The following is a 21,273-nucleotide window of genomic DNA, read 5'->3' as shown; positions in this document are numbered from 1 at the left end:
AGCATCCACAACAGTGTTTTTTATACCGTGTTTTCCCGAAAATAAGACCTAGCTTGATTTTTTGGGGGTGGGCCTAATATAAGCCCCCCCAAAATAAGCCCTAGTTTTGGGGTGAGGTGCAGGCCTAAAAATCAAGCTAGGGCAGGGGTGGGGATTCAATCCGTAACTCGGTTCTCGGCTGCAGAGGCCTTTCCAGAAGGCCTCTGACTGCAAAATGCAGCTGGAGCTCCATTCTCAGCTGCAGAATGAAGCTGCTCCTTCAGCCACAGAAGAAGTGGGCCTGCTGGGTGGAGCTGTTGGTGCCGCCACCACAAGGTGAGTGAAAAAGACACCCCCCCCCCCAAAATAAGACCAGGTCTTATTTTGGGGAAAACATGGTAGAAGCCCACTGTATTTTGTATTTCTGATCATCTTTCAGGGCAGCTCTATGTACAGAGTGCTGCAGTAGTCTAGAGCAATGGTTCTCAACCTGTGGGTCGGGACCCCATTTGGGGTCGAACGACCATTTCACGGGGGTCGCCAAACAATGCAGTCCGCCATTTTTTCCCCCTTTTCCTTAGCTGTGCTACTCCCTTTTATTCTATTGGCTTTTGAAAGCCAATAGAATAGACTCTCTTGAATAGAGTCTAATTCTATTGGCTTTCAAAAGCCAATAGGAATTGTCCAGGCTGTCTCTGCCGCTGAGCCCGCCAAAAGTCCCATTCTGCAAACGGTGCTGCACCAGTTGAGTAGTCCTCGACTTACAACCGGTTGAGTAGTCCTCGACTTACGACCGGTTGGGGGTCGCGGCATTAAAAAGGTTGAGAACCACTGGTCTAGAGATTTATAAAAACCCGAGTTTTGGCTTTTTCACATCAGCTGAAGCCGCCCCCTCTTAACTCCAACTTTCCCTGCACAAAATGGGAGCTTTCTGATAATGCCAGCCACAACCGCTGATTTGGTTTTCCCGACTGTATTTTCTTCCCTTCTAGGCCTTAAGCAATCAACAGAAAGCGGTGCTAATGAGTGAAAGGGTCCTGGGCATTGAGCATCCCAACACAATCCAAGAATATGTAAGTAGCATAACATAAAGGGGGATGGGCTGAAGGAAAGAAAGTTGTTGCCTTTTGTGTCTACCGTGGTGCAGATCTGAAAGATTCGGTCAAGAAGACATCCTGGTCCACCATTGTGTGTCTGAGCGTCTCTCCCCTGCCTTTACAGATGCATCTTGCTTTGTACTGCTTTGCAAACAGCCAGTTGTCCACAGCACTCAATCTACTGTACCGCACACGCTACCTCATGCTGTTGGTGTTCGGGGAGGATCACCCAGAGATGGCCCTTTTGGATGTAAGTCTCCTCTTTAGCTTTGCTGATCCTCGGTGGAAAAAAAATCATGATTTTTCAGCTTCTGATGCTCACGGGGTTTACGCTCTTGGGAGGGAAATTTCCCCTAGAGACTAGGCTGCATTTGCACATCAGACTTCAGCTTTGTTGTAACAGTGGTTTTTTAAACAAGCCTTGATTGCCTGACTCACATCTTCTCAAGCCATTAAGCGTGACTTGCAAATCACAATGGCTAGAGGTACTCACGGCATTACAACCGCAGGTCACACAAACTGTTTGCCTTTTTAATAAAATTTGTGAGTTGGAAAAGGTGTGACCAGGCTCCGGATTTTTTTTTTTTTTTTTTTTTTGCAATAGATTGGTCGTCCTTAGTTTTTCTCTTCTCACTAAAAACAAATCCATTTTGGAAAAACCAGACATTTAAAGGGATAAAAATACTGAACTTTACTACAAAAAGCTCTTCTGCAGATTCTCAGAGGCAAAGAGGATGGTTTGCACCCAGTGGGGAGGAAATTATCCACTGGGGATCGCTGGAGGGTTTTGTGAGGTAAATAAAGCCCCAAGTTTAGCCATCTCTTCAAAGCGTGCTTCATTCTTAGCTTTCTGTTTTGCCTGACCTGTTTTGGAAAATAAAAATTGTAATTCCCTTGAAGCTGCTTACAATCCCCTTGGGGTGAGTGGTATCATCCTGATTCAGTTCAGTGGTTCGTGTCACTCTTTGTCTTAATCAGAGTGCCAGACCTACCAATCCATTACTATACATGTTTTTTTTTTTTAAAAAAAAACTACAATATGCTAACAACATGCAGCCTGTAAAAAAGAACTAGCGGACTGTCGAGAGTCCAAAGATTCTAAATATTGTTAGCATATTGTAGTTTTTTTTATCATATATTTTTATTTTATTTAAGACAAAGTTAAATACAAAACTCCCCCCAAAAAATCCCAAAAAAGAAAAAAACCATAAAACAATCAAAACATTAAAAAAGAAAAGGGTGCGTCACAAAAAAGACCCACATATACACATATATTATCCCCCCCACTTGAATACGGATTAATACATTACAACAACATTGCATTTACTACAACTAATGTCGTAGCAAAGCCCATTGTAGTTTTTGATGCAGTGGAAGGGAGAGACTATTAACTAAATAACTGGAAAGAAGTCATATTAATTAGATTTTAATTTAAGTGTTGAAAGGTAAATGAAATTAAACAAAAGGTTGTGGGGTTTTTTACTTCTGTACCCATTATTTTTTGAATGCACCTGTAGCTCACTCAACAGTTTATACACCTCCTTGTGGAGGTAAACAAATGGAATAAAGTCACATGGTTTGCCAAAGCTTCAATCCAGGTCAATCAATATAATGGATGTGTGCGGATTTCAAACTATGCCTCAATGTATAAACCATTTATGGCTTAGCTACTAAGATGATCAAAGGCCTGGAGAGTAAAACATATGAAGAACGGTTCCAGGATTTGGGTTTAGCTAGTCTAGAGAAAAGAAGGATTAGGGGTGACATGATAGCAGTGTTCCGGTATTTGAGGGGCTTGTCACAAAGCACCAGAGGGCAGGACAAGAAACAATGGATGGAAAATGACCAAAGAGAGAAGCAACCTGGAATTAAGGAGAAACTTCCTGATAGTGAGGACAATTAACCACCTTGCCTCCAGAAGTTGTGGATGCTTCATCACTGAAGATTTTTAAGAAAAGACTGGACAGCCGCTTGTCTGAAATGGTACAGGGTCTCCTGCTTGAGCAAGGGGCTAGACTAGAAGACCTCCAAGGTCCCTTCCAGCTCTATTCTATTCTAATCCAGGCTGGATTCCTACATCACTCCAGGCTCACACAGTGCACTGAAGTACATATCAGCCAAATGCTCTGGTGTTAACATCCTGAACTGCAATAGGGCAAGGTTAAGGTTAAGCCTAGGCAAGACATGCATATAGGTAGTCCTCGATTTACAACCACAATTGAAGCCCCAAATATCCATTGCTAAGCAAGACGACCGTTAAGTGAGTTTTGCCCCATTTCATGACTTTTCTTGTCATGGTGAATCGCTGCACTTTTAAGTTAGTAACACGGTTGTTAAGCAAATCTGGCTTCCCCATTGACTTTCCTTTTCAGACAGCTGAGCCCCGGGACATTGCAACAGTCATAAGCATGAACCACTTGCCAAGCCTCTGAATTTTGATCACGTGACCCTGGGGAATGCTACAACGGTCATCAGCACGGAAAACGATCATAAGTCGCTTTTTTCAGTGCCGTTGTAATTTTGAATGGTCACTAAATGAACTGTTGTCGATCAAGGACCACCTGTATTTTGGCAACGAAGCAGCCAAATCTTTAAACTGATTCGGTTAAGCTTGATGTATAAGCAGAACTTAAAAATTGGCAAGTGTTGGGCCAAAAATAATAGCATTGGATCGGAAACTCTTTGTTCTATCTTTGATTTTTGAGCTGGTCTTTTATGTAAGTCGTCCTCAACTTACAACTATTCGCTTAGTGCCCGTTTGAAGTCACAGTAGCACTGAAAAATAATTTGCAGCCCATCCTCACCCTTAAAACTGTCGAAACATCCCCACCGTCATGCGATCAGAATCGGGGTGCTTGGCAACTGGCTTGTATTTATGACGGTTGCACTGTTTCAGAGTCATGTAATCACCATTTGTGACCTTCCCAGCCAGCTTCTAACAAGCAGAGTCGGAGGGCGGGGGGGGGCAGATTCACTTAATGACTGTGTGATTCACTTAACAACCATGACAAAAAAAGCTCATACAATTAGGTGCCACTCACTTGAGAACTGCCTTGCTTAGCAACGTAATTTATGGTCCCCATTGTGGTCAGAAATTGAGGACCACCACTGTGATGAGATGGATGTCTTTGATGGTCCTTCCCTGATCTGTATATAGAAATTTACCCAGAGTAGGAACTTGGTCCTAGTTTGCCTTCTAACCGGCACATGATCTCCCTCCGTAGAACAACATTGGCCTGGTCCTTCACGGAGTTATGGAATATGACCTCTCACTGCGATTCCTGGAGAACGCTCTGGTGATCAACTCCAAGTTCCACGGGGCCAAGTCCCTAAAAGTTGCACTGAGGTGAGTTCCCTCTTCCCAATTCTGCTAACAGGTGACAACTCAACATCCTGTGTAGAAGCTTGCCTCAATCTATTCAGGATATACCAGCAACATGCAGAGGTGAAACTGAAGGTATTCAAGAATTATTGTTCAAATAGCCACATACACAGAGAGAGAGAGAGGGGCAGAGGCAAATGGTCACTTCAACAAAAGTGTGGAATGTTCCTGTTAATAGATTTTCAATAATCTCCTTCCATTTGGTATTTTCCCTTCTTTCCAAACAATCTAATGTATTTTCCTAAACACTAAAGGGGAACCAGTCTTCTCTTTATAGATACCTGTACAAAATGCTGCAGAAGGCAAGTGTTGTCTGTTTTATTTGTGTATCTATATCCCGCCTTCGATATTTTTACAAATGACTCAAGGTGGCGAACAGATCCCAACATGCCTTCCTCCTCCTATTTTCCCCACAACAACCCTGTGAGGTGGGCTGGGCTGAGAGTGAGTGACTGGCCCAAAGTCACTCAGGCAGCTTTCATGGCAAAGGCGGGAATAGAACTCACAATCTCCTTTTGATTGGTCCAAAGTCACCCGGCTAGCTTTCGAGGGTAAGGCGGGACTTGAACTCAGGGTCTCTTGCTTTCTCGCCTGGAGCCTTAACCACTAGAGCAAACTGCCTCTAAGTATGCTATCTCTAAGAGAAGCTAAGTATCCCAGGCCGTTTGGCACTTCTCATTGTCTCGTGCACACTTTTCTTTCAGTCATGCCTGGAAACTGTGTCCCATCTTCTGTTCTTTTATCTTTTGTCTTTCAGCCATCACTTGGTAGCCCGCGTATATGAGAGTAAAGCTGAATTTCGGTCAGCTCTGCAGCACGAGAAAGAAGGCTACACCATTTATAAAAATCAGGTTCGATTTTGTTTTTCCTTGCTTAGCTCAATAGAGCATCTATCTGTCTTCCGTGCTTTTAAAACTAAGCTGCGGATTGCTACGTAGTGTAATTTGAAACAGGTTGTTCTGCCGAGCATTTGCAAAGCGGTGAGATCCAGTCATAGAACATTCACAGTCGGTAAAACGTCTAAGGGAAGAAAAAGGGTGGAGAAACTGGGAAATGATCAACAAGTACATTGGATCGCAGGTAGCAAAGATCCAGTAGAAAGGTGTAGTAAGCACTTGTTCAGTATGGTGGCTCAAATGTTTGGGACACTTGACAGGAGGTTAGCAATCCTGCGTTGGGGGCCTGAAAGCCACTGTGGAGTGGGGGGGTTGAGCTCTCTTCCTTCACCCCAGCTCCTGCCAGGGATATGAAAGAAACCCCCAACTGGGTGTCCCCGGGACAGTGGTGATGTCACCAGCTAATCCTTTCAACCCGGAAGTGCCTCAGTGCTTCTGACACATGTGCCAAAAAAAAAAAGCACTTGTTTAAATGTTAGGATCTGTGGACAACCTATTTTCTAACCGAGTGGGATTTTTTTTTACTCTTTTAAGACTGTTCTATGTATTTTTTTAAAAAAGAAAACTTTTAAAAGAAAACAGGCAGACCCTTTCCCAAAATGCCGTACTGAAACGTTAGTAATTGGACCAATTGGAGATCCCTTAAAGGCTATTGACCTCTGAAGAGTGCAGTATACGGGTGCTGCACCTTCAAAAAGATCTTTTTCTTTCTGCATTTTATGAGTGCAGCTGCCGGACATGTTGGCCACCGTACCTAGTTAGCCACTGAATGGAAGAAAAAGTGCTCTGAGTGCACGGCAGTATTTTGTTTATTTGTTTACCCAAATTTCTATTCCGCCCACACTTGCATGTCTCTGGGTGGTTTACAAAGAAAACAGCAAAGTCATATAAACGCTACAGTTAAAAACAAAGTTACAAACCAGGTTAAAACAAAGTGCAAAAAGAAAAACAACAATTGCAGAGTTAAAAGGCAGAGGAAGTACTTTTAGCCCACCAACCTTTACCCACTGGGTTGCATGGCACTGCTAGAACCCAGACCGGTTGGCAGAGCCAGATCTTAGCTGGGAAAGTTGGGGGGGGGGCTGCCTCGCCTCCATGGGCAGGCTGCTTCATAGGAGGGTGGGGCTGCAGCAGAGAAGGATCTCTTCCTAGACCCACCAGTCAAATTCTTCAACTGATAGCATCCTCAATATACCCTGCCTACCTGCCCAGGTGGGATGTGTCAGTTAATTGAGACAAGCTCAAATAACTTGGTCTCATGCCGTGAAGGACTTTATAGGTAATGACCAACATCTTAAATTGGACCCAGAAGCAAACTGGCACTCAATGCAGCTTCCGTAGCACAGGTGTTACATGCAGAACCAAAACTGAACCCCTGGTGGCACAGTGGTTAGAAGGCAATATTGCAGGTTAACTCTGCCCACAGCCTGTAGTTTGATCCTGACCAATTCAAGGTTGACTCCATCCTTCCAAAGTCAGTTAAATGAGGACCCAGATTGCTGGGGGCCCTGTGCTGCCCCTTTAAACCACTTAGAGAGAGCTAATAAAGCACTGTGAAGCAGTATATATATATGTAAGGGCTATTGTTATTGCTTGTGCTGGTGCAGCTTCCGGATACTCTTCAAGGGTAGCCCCATGTGTAGAACGCATTGCAGTAGGTTTCCTCTTAATTCCTCTTTGATGCACGTGTGTCTTTTCTGGCTAGCTTGGTGAGCATCACGAGAAGACCAAAGAAAGCTCGGAGTACTTGAAATATTTGACTCAGCAGGCTGTGGCCCTCCAACGCACAATGAATGAGATCTACAAAAACGGATCCAACGCCAACATTATGCCCTTGAAAGTGAGTGGCTCAAATTTGTCCCCTGTCAGGGGTGTTGGAGATGAACTAGCCCATCTCTACTCTTCCTCTCTCGTTTTCAGTGGCCAGTCTAGTTTTGGAAAGGAACCTGTGCAGTGCACTTCAATGGGCTTGTGCAGTTTATTCTGCACCGCTGTAAAAGAGGGCTTTTTTTTTTTTAAATCTGGAAGAGTCCACGTTGGTTGCAGCCCCTTCTTGATTGGTCTTGCCCAGGTCACATGGTGCTTCAAGATGTTGGCCGATTATATCTGGTCTCTAGAATCCCTCGATCCTGCAAAATCAAATTTGGGGACAGAATGTTGTTTTTCAGTGGCATCACTTTTACTTGTTTTTTTTTGGGGGGGGGGGAAATTAAACAAAAATTAAGAGATGCATGAGGCATTTCTTAATTATTGACAACTGAAAAAAAAATGGGTTCCAAAATTTTTGCCCTGCCCCATGCACACTGCATCTCCTTTGAGGACGGGAAGAATCTCTGTCTTTCTGTTGAAGATGTTTGATTGGTTGGCTGAGCAGGGATGTGAACATAGCTCCCTTCCCCAAAACAAACTCTGTTTATGCTTTTGTCCCAAAGGTGCTTTTCAAAAGGCAACTGGGCTTCCTTGGTTCTCAGTTAGAACTGAAGAAGCTTCTTGGATGAGAAGCGAAATGTTTTCAAAGAAAAAAACCAAAACAAAGTCCAGTTGCCTTTTGGAAAAAGCAAGTTTGGGACAATCATGACCTGCATTATTGAGACTCTCCATAGACCCTTGTTCATGCCTTTCTGCATTTACAAAGTATTGGAGGAGACAAAAATGGCTGGGGAAGTTCATCTAACACAGTGGTTCTCAACCTTTTTAATGCCGTGACCCCCAACCGGTCGTAAGTCGAGGACTAAACCGGTCATAAGTCGAGGACTACCCAACCGGTTGTAAGTCAAGGATTTCCCTGCCCGGGAGCGCTGCGCATGCGTGGTGCCGCCCCCTGCGCCGGCCGAGGCATAGCTGGCAAGCGGCAGAGACAGAGCAGGCCGACCACCGGCTGGGCCACCAGCTGGCCCAGCCCAAGGGAGGTAAGGCACCCGCCGGAAAAGGGGAAAAAATGGCGGACAGCCTTGCTTGGCGACCCCTGTGAAATGGTCGATCGACCCCAAATGGGGTTACGACCCATAGGTTGAGAACCGCTGATCTAACACCAAATGGAGGAAGAGTGGAAGGAGAAAGCAGCAGTAGCAGCAGCCATCAGCTACTGAAATCCAAGGTTTAGGAAAAGACGGGTAGGAGTACAGTCGTGCCAGAAGGTCTGGTTGTCTCCCCAGTCCATCATCCATGCCGTAGGATTCCCTAGCCTATCATCCATTCAGCCTGCTTACTGTTGCCCTGCTCTTCTTCTTCCTGTTCCTCCACTTCAAAGCACAACTTAATTTAGGCACCTGGAAGAAGCAACAGCCTTTAAAGATTCCATTCTCATTGCACATTTGGGCAGATCTTTAATCCCTGGGTAAAAGAATTTGAATCCAGGCTTGTTCTCTGTTAAGAATCACAGAGGTTTTCAAAACTCAAAGGAACTTAAAAAGAAGCCAATTTCTTGACTTGCTAATGGAGTATAGATAGTCCTTGATTTAACAATCATTCGTTTAGTGACCGTTCAGAGTTAACAACAGCAGTGAAAAAAAGTGGCGTACAACCAATCAATCAGCCGTCACATTTACAATGCTTGCAGCGTCCTCATGGTCACGTGATCAAAATTTGGGCACTTGGCCCAATGTTGACATGTATTTACAACAGTTGCAGCATCCCAAGGTCACGTGATCGCCTTTCGTGACCTTTCCAGCTGACTTCTGACAAGCAAAATCAGTAGGGGAAGCTGGACTAGCTTAACAACGACCATGTGACTTAAGTGATTTGCTTAACAACTGTCGCAAAAAAAAAAAAAATGGGGTACAAGTCACTTAACCGCCTTGCTTAGCAGTGGAAATTCTGCACCCAATTGTGGTCATAGGTCAAGGAGGAAGTGTGATTTTGGTTGTTTTCTTTCTTAATGTGGCACTAAACTCGGCTTGTTCACCTCCTAGTTCACAGCTCCCAGCATGGCCAGCGTCTTAGAGCAGCTGAATATTATCAACGGAATCCTCTTCATTCCACTCAGGTAAAGAGCCCGGGTGCTCATGTTGCTTCACTTCAAGTCCAACAGCAGGCGATTTCGGGAACCTTCCAAGAAAGTTTGCAAACTGCATGTAAGGGGAAGTCAGGGACAGGGAGAAATCAGTCCGATGTGGTTTTTGCACAGATCTTCAGGGCCTGGCACGTTTTTACTGATCAAATTTTGTTTTAAAGTTTTCCATCTGCTTTTTCAGCTTCTCCTCCCAAAAAATCCTTTGTCCTGTGTCTCTTTTCATCCTTTGTTCATAATTTGTAAACCACAGTAGACTGCTCCCAGGATGCTGTTGAATTTATCAGTTAAAATAAAAGTGTACCTGGGGCAATTTTTTTTTATTACACATAACTCATTTGCACAAAATTCTGGTGCTAGATATTGATTTGCCAGCATAATTAACATTTTCATGAGTTTTAACACACCCACACATGCAATCAATACCGGTAGATTGGGAAGAAGATCATATCTCCACCCCGTTTATGTACTGGTTCCTATTTTACTCTGGTTTTGCTAACTTTTAATGTTCTTTGTTTTTTCACGTTTTGACATTTTAATATTTTATATTGCTATTTTTATGATGTAAATTGCCCAGAGTCACTTGTCAATGAGATTGATGGCATATATAGAGAGATATTAGATGGGATGGGATGGATTGGGTAGGTAGGTAGGTAGGTAGGTAGGTAGGTAGGTAGGTAGGTAGGTAGGTAGGTAGATAGATAGATAGATAGATAGATAGATAGATAGATAGATAGATAGATAGATAGATAGATAGATAGATCCATCATCTATCTATCTATCTACCTACCTACCTACCTACCTACCTACCTACCCAATCCATTGGGCTAGGTGGATTGATAAATCTGATAGGTTCCATCTATCTATCTATCTATCTATCTATCTATCTATCTATCTATCTATCTATCTATCTATCTATCTATCTGATTTATCAATCCACCTAGCCCAACTCTCTAGAGAGGCCCATCACTCATTTCTTTGAGCAGGAGGAGCATTTTATTTTATTTATTTATTTATTTATTAAAATGTATTGACTTCCCATCTCAGCATAGCATCTGTTAGCATCCCAGGTTTGGCTTATGGTCATTCACGCTCATATATATACAGCAAATATATATCTGCTGTTTCTCACATACACAGACACTCCTCCACACTTACCCATGTCCTCAACTAGGCTGGGAGGCACTAGCTAGCCAGAGAGAAGGAAGCTGCCATGTCTGGATCCAAAGACGACTCAAAGAGTGGATGGACCTCAGGACCCCTTTTATCCCCCCAAGTCCTTCCTTTGTTGATTCACAAGAGTGATAGCTATTCTTTTGCCTTGTTGATTTACACATCAGGTAGCTGTTGATGGGATTTGGGGAGGGGGTTCCCATGTGCTCAGACCCAGCTTCTTTTTTTCTGGTTTCAGATTTTTTTTTTCCTTTGTTTCTTTCTTACCTACTTTGCCTACTTTTCCTGGCTTTTGCCTACCCTGTTTGCGGGTTTCCTTCTTCTTTAGATATGGCAGCTTAGGCCCGGTCTTAACAGGGCCCCAATTGGCCCCCGGGAACCTTCCGTATTTGAAGTTGATGGTCTTCCTGTCCCAAAATGTCCGCTCAGATTCTTGCTTTAAAGGAGCTCAGCTTCTCTTTTGGTCCACCAAATCGAAAAATATCTGCCTTCCTTCTGCTATCGCCCCAAATGGGGTTTCCCACGGAACGAAATAATTCCTTATTTCTCCTCTTTCCACAGCCAAAAAGATTTAGAGAGCCTTAAGGCCGAGGTTCAGAGAAGGCAGCAGCTGCAAGAGTCTTTCCGGAGCAGTGATCAGCCAGAGGCGGAAGAGAAAAAAAACCCCAAAGAGGAAGACCGAGGCCAGCCCATCCGTCCAAACACCCCTTAGAGCTTAAAGAGCTTTTTAGTTCACTGGTCCTCACAACAAGAATTTGCCCCGGGTGGCTCAGCCTCACTCTGGGACAACTTTGGCAATGTTGTTTGTTTCTGGGGAGGGTTTCGTTTCGTTTTGTTTGTGTTTGATTTGCACTGGTACAATGAATTTTACAATGCAAAAGAACAAAATTTTGAGAAGTGAAGTCTGCCTGTCTAAAGTACCGCCAACTGGCATCTCGGGTGGAGTGGAACAGCAAAGGTCTGTGTCCAAAACGGCCCAAGTAGACAAAGGCCAAGGATGCCGCATTGAGGTGGGGAGAGGTAGAAGAGGGGCAGGAGATGTACGTTGCGTGTATGTGTGTGCGTGCGTGAGTGCGTGCGTGTATCATCCATCCATTTCTACTGTGTACATAAGAGATTTAATTCCAAGTGAGGGATAATATAATATTTCTCAGGTCATTTTTACGTTGACTTTTTAAAAAAAAAAAGACATTTAACTTTGCAAAATGACATTTATTTTATTTTTTTTTTGGGCCACCACCCCACCACTATGGATTTTAAAGTGTATTTTTTTTTCTTCCCCTCCTTTCTTCCTGCCTTTAAACCTCAGCCCCTTAAACACTGTTTAGGTGTCTGCAACATTATAAATATTATATATTAAATATAAATTCAGCCATATTTTTTATCTGAATATTGATTTTTTTAAAAAGCCCAGATGGATTTGGTACAGAAGAGGCAAACTTTTGAGGCACATAATTCCTTCCCTCCCCCCCTCCCCCTCCCCCGGGCCACATTTAGGAGAAAAGCCACTGTGTTCCATTCAGGTGCCACGTTTAGCTTCAAAAAAACGGGGAATATTTTATTTTTTGCAACTGGTCACTTCCCAGGAAAAAGAGTGCCTAAATAAATTCCTTCTGGTACACACAAGATGGAATAAGATGAAACGTCCCAAAGAAAGTACAGGAACTGGAAAATTAAAAGCCACTTTCGATACTGGTTGATCAAAGGTGTCTCCTTCCCTCCCTCTCCCCCTCCCAAGCATTTGCAAGTGAATGGTTATATGTGGGGCCCAGAGTGATGGGAATGAGAGTTCCACTGACTTCCACTGACCACTGACTGCTACTGAGTTCCAGGGCCTGGGAAGGGCTGATCGTCTTGTTATCAGACCTAAATCTTGTCACTTCTCCGTCACCCGCACTGTTACACATCACCTGCCTCTTGGATAATTCTCAGTGCCTCAGTGCTCTTCCCCCTCCCAATCTGGGGGGGGGGGATTTGCACAAAAGGAAGCCCACTTGCCAGAGCATCCATGGAACAGAGGTAGGGATTGGGAAGTGGGTGGCAGAGAAACAGTTGACACTTGCAGCCAAGATTGCCATCCGTGGAAAAAAATCTGCCCCAGCAGTAGAATCAAATCAATGTCTCTTTTTATTTCTAAGGTTTATCTGTGAATGTATTAAAAACGAAGAATCATGAACCTAATTCTGCATCTGCTTTTGTTTCTCCTCTTTCTGCTTGCTTTCTGTGCAAAGCACATATTTACACCGAATAGAGTAGAGTAGAATAGAATAGAATAGAATAGAATAGAATAGAATAGAATAGAATAGAATAGAATAGAAATTAGGAATAGAATAGAATAGAATAAGAGTAGAGTAGAATAAGAATAGAATAGAATAGAAATTAGGAATAGAATAGAATAGAATAGAAATTAGGAATAGAATAGAATAGAAATTAGGAATAGAATAGAATAAGAGTAGAGTAGAATAAGAATAGAATAGAATAGAAATTAGGAATAGAATAGAATAGAAATTAGGAATAGAATAGAATAGAATAGAAATTAGGAATAGAATAGAATAAGAGTAGAGTAGAATAAGAATAGAATAGAATAGAAATTAGGAATAGAATAGAATAGAAATTAGGAATAGAATAGAATAGAACAGGCCTTTATTGAGAATAGAATAGAATAGAATAGAATAGAATAGAATAGAATAGAATAGACCGTGGAGGTTTTCTCATCCAACCCCCTGCATAGGCAGGAAATCCCATACCTCTTCAGACAAATGGTTGCCCAATCTCTTCTTTAAAACTTCCAGTGTTGGAGCACGCAGAACTTCTGGAGGCAAGTGGTTCCCCTGACTAATTGTTCTGTCAGTAAATTTCTTAGTTTTATGTTGCTTCTCTCCTTGATTAGTATCTATCCATTGCCTCTTGTCGTGCCCTCAGGTCAAGAAATAAAGAAACACAGTATTGACACCTTTTCCTTGGGGCCCACAGAGCAACTTCCAGCACTGGAAACTGACCTCTACTCACTGTGGGTCCTTTTTTTTTTCTAGGGGAACAGAAAAAAAATGGGACACTTCTTCCAGGGAGCAGCATCCATCTTTGCCCACACTACAAATGCTTGTGGACAGGTAAAATGATGCTCTTTAGAGTTGTCAAACTCCACAGGTATCTTGTTGACCTATTAGGCCATAAAACCCATCTCTGCTCCAGAGTCCAATAAGAACAGTGTTTAGATGATGGCATAATCCAGCACTTCTTAGCGGTGGCACTTGAAGATGTGCGGACTTCAACTCCCAGAATTCCATTGAAATGAAGTCTGCACGTCTTCAAGTGTCCAAGGTTGAGAATACTGCTGTAGTTAAATTTCTAGCAACCTTTGCAGTACAGCTAGTCCTCAACTTATGACCACTATTGTGCCCAACATTTGTTGCTAAGTGAGACAGTTAAGTGAATTTTGCCCCATTCTACAACCTTTCCTGCCACAGTTGTTAAGTGAATCACTGTAGTTATTAAATTAGTAACACAATTAAAAGAATCTGGCTTCTCCGTTGACTTTGCTTGTCCGAAGGTTGCAAAAGGCGACCCTAGACACTGCAGCGGTCATAAATATGAGGTTAGTTTCCAGGCATGTGAATTTTGATGAGATGACTAACAGTTGTGTGAAAATGGTCATAAGGTACTTTTTTCCGTGCCACCGTGACTTCGAAAAGTCATTAAACAAACTGTTGCAAGTCAAGGACTACCTGTAACCCTCACTTGTCCATTCTGCTTAAAGCAGGATCTACTTCACTATGTGGAGGTGAGTTAGATTTTCAGGGCTTTCTGAAATGAACTAAAAGGTAGTAGAGAGATGGTCAAACTTGTCTTGCACCTCATTTTCCAATTTTATTTACTGAGTGGGAAGGAATTTGGCTCTCCTGCCTACATATATCCCATAGTCTACGGAAGGTGCTGAAGTAGTCTGCTCAAGAGTTGCTTCAAACTGCAAGATTGGTGGCAAATACATTTGATAATAATAAAATAGTCTTCAGATGGTCAATTTGCCCATTTCACATCTGTGGGTTTGTGATGGTCTTGTGAGAACAACAAATGATGTTGGATGCTATAGAACGGGTCTTCAAACTTGGTTCTTTTATGACTTGTGGACTTCAACTCCCAGAATTCCTCAGCCAGGCATACTATAGAAAGATGGCAGGACCCAAACTTCTAGGAAGAATTGTCATGATTTGATTGAAGGAGTAAAGTGCACCCTTGATTCATCTTTGAGAACATTTGCATTCATCTTTCATATTGGGGTCCTGAGGGGAGGGGGGCTTTCTAACAATATTTTCCACGGTGTTGGCTGGTTTTACTTTCCCCACAGTTGCAACCTGGCTAATACTGTCGTATTTATTTTTTTTCTTCCAGAACAGAGGTATAAAGTATTTGATACCATTTGCAGGTTCCATTAGGTGCCAATCATGAGTTTGAAGTTTACATTCCTCCCATAGGATTTCAAGTGATCAAATTATCAAATTTGCCCTCACTAGGAAAGCAGCTGTCATACCATTTTTTTCTTTGATTACAATCAACCTTTTCCGATATGCAGTTAACAGAAGTGTCTACATCAGATCATTGGATCTGGGACATAGGTATTTTCATATGCAATATCAGAATATTTGTACAGAGACCATTTTATAAGATGAAAAGGCTCCTCTTGAAGAATTTAGGTGTTTAAATGATTCTGTTGCACTAGTATAGGTAGTCGACATAGGACCATAATGGGGCCTGCCCATTGCGGTAATTGTCATAAAAATTGTAAAACAGGTCAGTCACATGACTGATCTAATTTTACCTTTTTTGGTTAAGAAAACCAATGCTTTGCTATGGGCACACCAAAAACCAGAAATAACCTTCATAAAATGCAAATGTGTGAAGTCAGGATACTACAAATGGCTGCAATCTGGCTGTTTTACTAAGTGCTCAGAGGGAGCCAAATGTCAGAACTTTGAATCTAGTTTGTAAGTCCTATTTTTCTGGTTGGTTGTAATTTCAGATAGTTGCTAACTGACCCGCTGTAAACTGAGGACAACCTTTAAGAACCAATCACTCCTGTGTGTTCTTTGCTTATTCTTAGTGGGGGGGGGGGAAGCCAACAACTTGGAGATACATATACACACACCATGCTTTCTACACTGAGCAATCTAGTGGTTTGTTCAAAAATAATGATTATCCCAAATTGAGTGTTATCTTATTTATAAAACTGGTGGTAATCAAAAGTTACTATTTCCTGATGTGGAAAATTAAGGCAAAGAAAGTGTGTCTAAGAAAAAACCATTTATTGGAAGAGACTATATGGGAGAATCGATACTAATTAGGTTAATTAAATGGTGTCTGCTCCAATTAACACCATAATTCATTGGGGCTAGTTTAATTTAGGTCAAATCACAGCTCTGAGGCTTTCCACTAGGATTTAAAATGAATTCCATTTATTCCTGCTAACCATTAACCTCGCAGGCTCGGAAATCAGTTTCACATCCAGATAATGTGTGTCTGCAATTCATCCAACATGCTCTTCCCTGTCTAGCAGATTCATCAAACCGCAAGTGTGTTCTCTCTCTGATCTAAGCCCTGGAACAAAGCCTTGTAGCCACGTGTGGTAGTGGTTAACACATGGATTTACCCAACGTAAATCTGATGTGCAGACTTGTGTTGAGAGTTGCGTGCCTTCTGGTATTGAATGGCTTAAGTCCATGTATTAGGATCATATATTGGAAAACCATGGAGCTCATAACATCCATATTAGAATATCAATAACAGAGATCAAAGGGACTTTGGAGATCTTCTAGTCCAGTGGTTCTCAATCTGTGGGTCGGGACCCCATTTGGGGTCAAACGACCATTTCACGGGGGTCGCCAAACGCAGTCCGCCATTTTTTCCCCCCTTTTCCTTAGCTGTGCTACTCCCTTTTATTCTATTGGCTTTTGAAAGCCAATAGAATAGACTCTCTTGAATAGGGTCTAATTCTATTGGCTTTCAAAAGCCAATAGGAATTGTCCAGGCTGTCTCTGCCCTGCTGAGCCCGCCAAAAGTCCCATTCTGCAAACGGTGCTGCACCAGTTGAGTAGTCCTCGACTTACGACCGGTTGAGTGTCCCTGACTTACGACTGATTGGGGGGTCACGGCATTAAAAAGGTTGAGAACCACTGTTCTAGTCCAACCCCCTATACCAGTGTTTCTCAACCTTGACAATTTTAAGGCATGTGGACTTCAACTCCCAGAATTCCACAGCCAGCAATGCTGGCTGTGGAATTCTGGGAGTTGAAGTCCACATGCCTTAAAATTGTCAAGGTTGAGAAACACTGCCCTATACCATTCTGGACAAATGGTTGTCCAATCTCGTCTTAAAAACCTTCAGTGATGGAGCACCCACTTCTGAAGACAAGCCATTTCACTGATTAATTGTTCTGTCTAGCAACCATGGGCAGGTAAATCCCCATTCTCCATGATTGTATCATAATCTGCATTGCATCTGGCTTGCTGCTGTGGTTCATTTAAGATTTACTGGCATGGGATATCCGTGAGGCAGGACCCATTGATTGAGTTGGCATTGCCCCTAAGCGGGGAGCAGGTATGCAACACTGAGGTCTCTTGGTCTCTCTGCTGCTCCTGGATGGACAGTGTAAAATCATGGCCAAAGGCACTTTTGCCCAGCTTCAACAGGTACACCAATTGCAACCCTTCCTGGAGCAGAAGACTATATACCTTTTATCAACACACAGAATTCTGGCATATGATTAATAATAATAATAAAGTTGATTTAATAAAAAAAATAATGATAAAGTTGGAAGGGACCTTGGAGGTCATCTAGCCCAACCCCCTGCTCAGGCAGGAAACCCTATACCATTTTGGACAAATGGCTGTCCAGTCTCTTCTTAAAAACTTCCAGTGTTGGAGCATTCACCGCTTCTGGAGGTAGGTTGTTCCACTGGTTAATTGTTCTAACTCTCAGGAAGTTTTTCTTTAGTTTTAGTTGCTTCTTTCCTGGGTTAGTTTCCATCCGTTGCTTGTTGTCCTGCCTTCAGGAGCTTTGGAAAATAGATTGACTCCCTCTTCTTTGTGGCAGCCCCTGAGATATTGGAGCACTGCTATCATGTCACTCCTCGTCCTTCTCTTCATTAAACTAGACATACCCAATTCCAGCAACCGTTCCTTATATGTTTTAGCCTCCAGTCCCCTAATCACCTTTGTTGCTCTTCTCTGTACTCTTTCTAGAGTCTCAACATCTTTTTTACATCATGGTGATCAAAAATGGATGCAGGATTCCAAGTGTGGCCTTAACAAGGCATTGTAAAGTGGTATTAACACTTCACGTGATCTTGATTCTATCCCTCTGTTAATGCAGCCTAGCACTGTTGGCTTTTTTGGCAGCTGCAGCACACTGCTGGCTCATATTTAAGTGATTGTCCACTAGGAGTCCGAGATCCCTCTCACAGTTACTATTATTGAACAAGGTACCCCCTATACTATACCTGTACATTTGGTTTTTCTTGCCTAAAAGTAGAACCTTACTTTTTTCACCATTGAATTTCATTTTGTTAGTTAGTGCCCAGTGTTCAAGTCTTTCCGGATCCTCCTGTATCTTAAGCCTGTCTTCTGGAGTGTTGGCTATTCCTGCCAGCTTGGTGTCGTCTGCAAATTTGATGAGTTCCCCATCTATCCCCTCGTCCAGATTGTTGATGAAGATGTTGAAGAGCACTGGGCCCAGAACAGAGCCTTGGGGCACCCCACTACACACTTCCCTCCATGTAGATGCAGTTCCATTGAGGACCACACGCTGAGTACAGCCGGTCAGCCAGCTACGGATCCATCTGGTGGTGGTTCTGTCTACCCCACATTTTTCTATCTTATCAAGTAGTAGGTTGTGATCTACTTTGTCAAATGCCTTACTGAAGTCCAAGTAAATTATATCCACAGCATTCCATGGGGCTGTTTTTGAAATTCACTTGGACCTTACAACTGATCCGAAAGGCTGCCACCCATACCGACTTGTGCTACCTACTTCAGTTATTGCATCCATCCTGCAGGATATACTGATTCTCATTAAACTTTCTGGATGCAATTCAAGGTGTTAGTTTTCTCTTTAAAAAACCCATCTGCTTCCTCCAGCTTTGTCCAAGGAATTCCTCCCAGAAGCTGTGTCCGATTCTCTAATTTTACCAGATGACTAACACTGAATCTACAACTATTTTTCTGATTCTGGTTTCCATACTTGCTCTAAAGTTGCTTCCTTCTGGCCACCAGACTGGTCCCCTTGGGGATATCCTTCCAGAAGGTCTCTCCTGGAGGAACTTTGGACAGGGTGTCACCTGTAACCATTTTATTAGGTAGTTGTTTATCTGGTATTATGGAGTATATAGTCACTTTCCTTTTAATTTCCGAATACAGGTTGTCATTTTACCATACATGTCTTCTTGTGGTTTGTGTTGCTGTAGGTGTATAGTAAGCCTGACAACTTAATCAGGGCCTGGAGGCATCTGCTAAATCAATCTTTCCCCTATACAATACCCATACATCTCCCTTAGCAAGAATCTTTCTCTCATTCTCTCAAATGGACTCTACTACATCTCAGCGCTGGCCAAGTGGCTCACTTCAGTTTCCTTTCGAAATTTAAAGGATCTCAGATTTGAGGTTCCTCCTTGCAATGAAAAATTGTGCAATGAAAAACCTGATGAACCCCAAATCTATTGCTCAATCTCCAGGGAGACCACGTTCTAAGCCCCTTTCCCATTTATGTTGTTTTCTCGGCTCTAGGGTGGAACCTAGTCCTGCTATAGTCATTCACGCACTGCTGCAATCATTAACACACAAACGCAGATCTCTTTGCAGAACTGACGCTAATCTAGTGGTAGTGGAACCCTCAGGCTGAGCAACTCTTATTAGGAAAAAGCCCATTTATAATTGATTAGATTACTAATGTGGCTTTTTGCCCAAGGACGTAAGGCACCATAGATAACCCTGCCTTCCCTATTCACCCCTACAATCATGCTATCTCTTGTGCGGGAACAGTGACTAAGCCAAAATCACTAAGGTAACTTCCATAGCAGAGTGCAAACTTGAAGTTAAAAAAAAAAAAAAAACCCACTGTGTTAAGTGGCAAAGAAGCTTGCACTCCACCCTATATTTCCCTAACCACAAGGGTTGAAATGTTCTTGGACCAGCAAGTTAAATCCATTATACCCCTTCAATTCCTGCTACAGGGAATATATCCAGTAACATCACAGCTATGCTTTACAGGTAGTTCTCAACATATGGCTATAATTGAGCCTGGAATTATGGTTGTAAGTCATTATGGTCATAATCTGAAGCTCCTACGGGACTGGAAGTAATTTTCTGGCCTTTTTCCTTAAGCTAATCAATTCATTTGAATTAGCTTTTTTTTTTGGCCAGAAACTGGCAAAAATCATTGCAAATTGCAGCCAGAGGATCGCAATAAGCCATGACCAATTACAGAATGCCACAACCGGTTGTAAAACTGGCCCACTTGAAATACAGACACGTGATTGTCTGAAATGCAGATATATGACCACGGGTGGTCTCATTTACCAAAGCTGGACGGGGGCTTTACAAGCTATAAGCATCTGTCCTATAGTGTCATAACTGCTTGCAAAACAAGCAAGGACTAGCTGTAAAGTTCTTAGCGTTTCTGGGGGCTTAAGGGGCAGTTTGTGCATATTTCAAAGGCAGTTTAGCATAGTGGCGAAGGTGCTGGGCTATGAACTGGGAGACTGTGACTTGTAGTTCTCCCTCAGGCATGAAAGCTGATTGGGTCCCTCTCTCTCAGCCCAACCCATCTAATTGGAGGCAGAATCATTTTTTTAAAATGACGCTATAATCCCTTGCTTTGGGGTGGAGTCGGGCGACTGAGCTGAGCATTTACTGGCCAGATGCCCTTCCTGACACCTACACAGAGTTCACAGCAGATATTTTCTTTGCGCCCTGATAAACACCAATCACTGCCTAGGACTGAACTCTCAACCTTCCGAGTGGGAGGGCAGTGTCTTCACCACTAGGCCACCACACTGCTCAGGCAGGATCATTATATAACGGTGGGATAATGATGATGATCACCACTATCACCTTCACCTAGGCCAGGAGTAGGCCACCTTGGCTTTTATGACTTGTGGACTTCAACTCCCAGAATTCCTGAGCCAGCATGGCTGAGCTTGGAAACCTCTCCCTTTCTCCTCAGCATGGCTGGCTCAGGAATTCTGGGAGTTGAAGTCCATGAGTCATAAAAGAGCCAAGGTTACCTACCCCTGGCCTAGGCCTCATGTGCTACTTCCATCCTTTTTGTGCAAAAGAATCAAATTTCAGCAGCCCAGAGAGGGAAGACGCTCATGGGCTCCTTTACCACACTAAAGAGGGAGCCAATGTTGATGCCTGATACCAAAGGTGGCATTCCGGATCCCCTCATTCTGGCCTTCCTGGGAGGGCAGTGTGTAAATAAAAATGACAGCAGTGAGTGAAGAGGAGCTCCTTTTCTGACGGCAAGGAAGTGGGTGCCGCCCAAACTCATCAGCTGCCTGTCCCGAGCCTTGTCATTATCTCCCCTCCATTAACCAACCACTCAGCTTTACAGCTCAGATCAATATTGTCCTCTATATTGAAGCCCGAGAGCAATTTACATCTGCTTTCCCCCTTACGGCAAACCCGGACGGCAAGCCGTAAAAGCATCCAATTTTTTTTTCTGCACCTAAACAAAAGAGAAACACG

The 21,273-nt window shown here is 43.0% G+C and overlaps 1 protein-coding gene across 2 annotated transcripts in view; it reads left to right on the top strand.

Annotated features, from left to right (window-relative positions):
* The window catches only part of CLUH (clustered mitochondria homolog), a 91,851-nt gene extending 79,134 nt beyond the window's left edge, over nt 1-12,717 (top strand). For both annotated transcript variants that reach the window (XM_039341785.1, XM_039341795.1), the window contains exons 20-26: nt 972-1,052; nt 1,201-1,326; nt 4,301-4,422; nt 5,216-5,309; nt 7,060-7,194; nt 9,266-9,339; nt 11,098-12,717. In XM_039341785.1, the coding sequence (XP_039197719.1) occupies nt 972-1,052; nt 1,201-1,326; nt 4,301-4,422; nt 5,216-5,309; nt 7,060-7,194; nt 9,266-9,339; nt 11,098-11,248 (783 nt within the window). In that variant the 3' untranslated portion in view covers nt 11,249-12,717. The remainder of the gene's footprint in view (nt 1-971; nt 1,053-1,200; nt 1,327-4,300; nt 4,423-5,215; nt 5,310-7,059; nt 7,195-9,265; nt 9,340-11,097) is intronic.
* The last annotated feature ends 8,556 nt before the right edge of the window (nt 12,718-21,273 follow it).

The sequence above is a fragment of the Crotalus tigris genome, unplaced genomic scaffold (assembly GCF_016545835.1).
Source record: "Crotalus tigris isolate CLP2741 ecotype Arizona unplaced genomic scaffold, ASM1654583v1 scf7180000017550.10884619, whole genome shotgun sequence".
Taxonomy (NCBI): Eukaryota; Metazoa; Chordata; class Lepidosauria; order Squamata; family Viperidae; genus Crotalus; species Crotalus tigris.
This window is presented reverse-complemented; position numbering and strand designations above follow the sequence as displayed.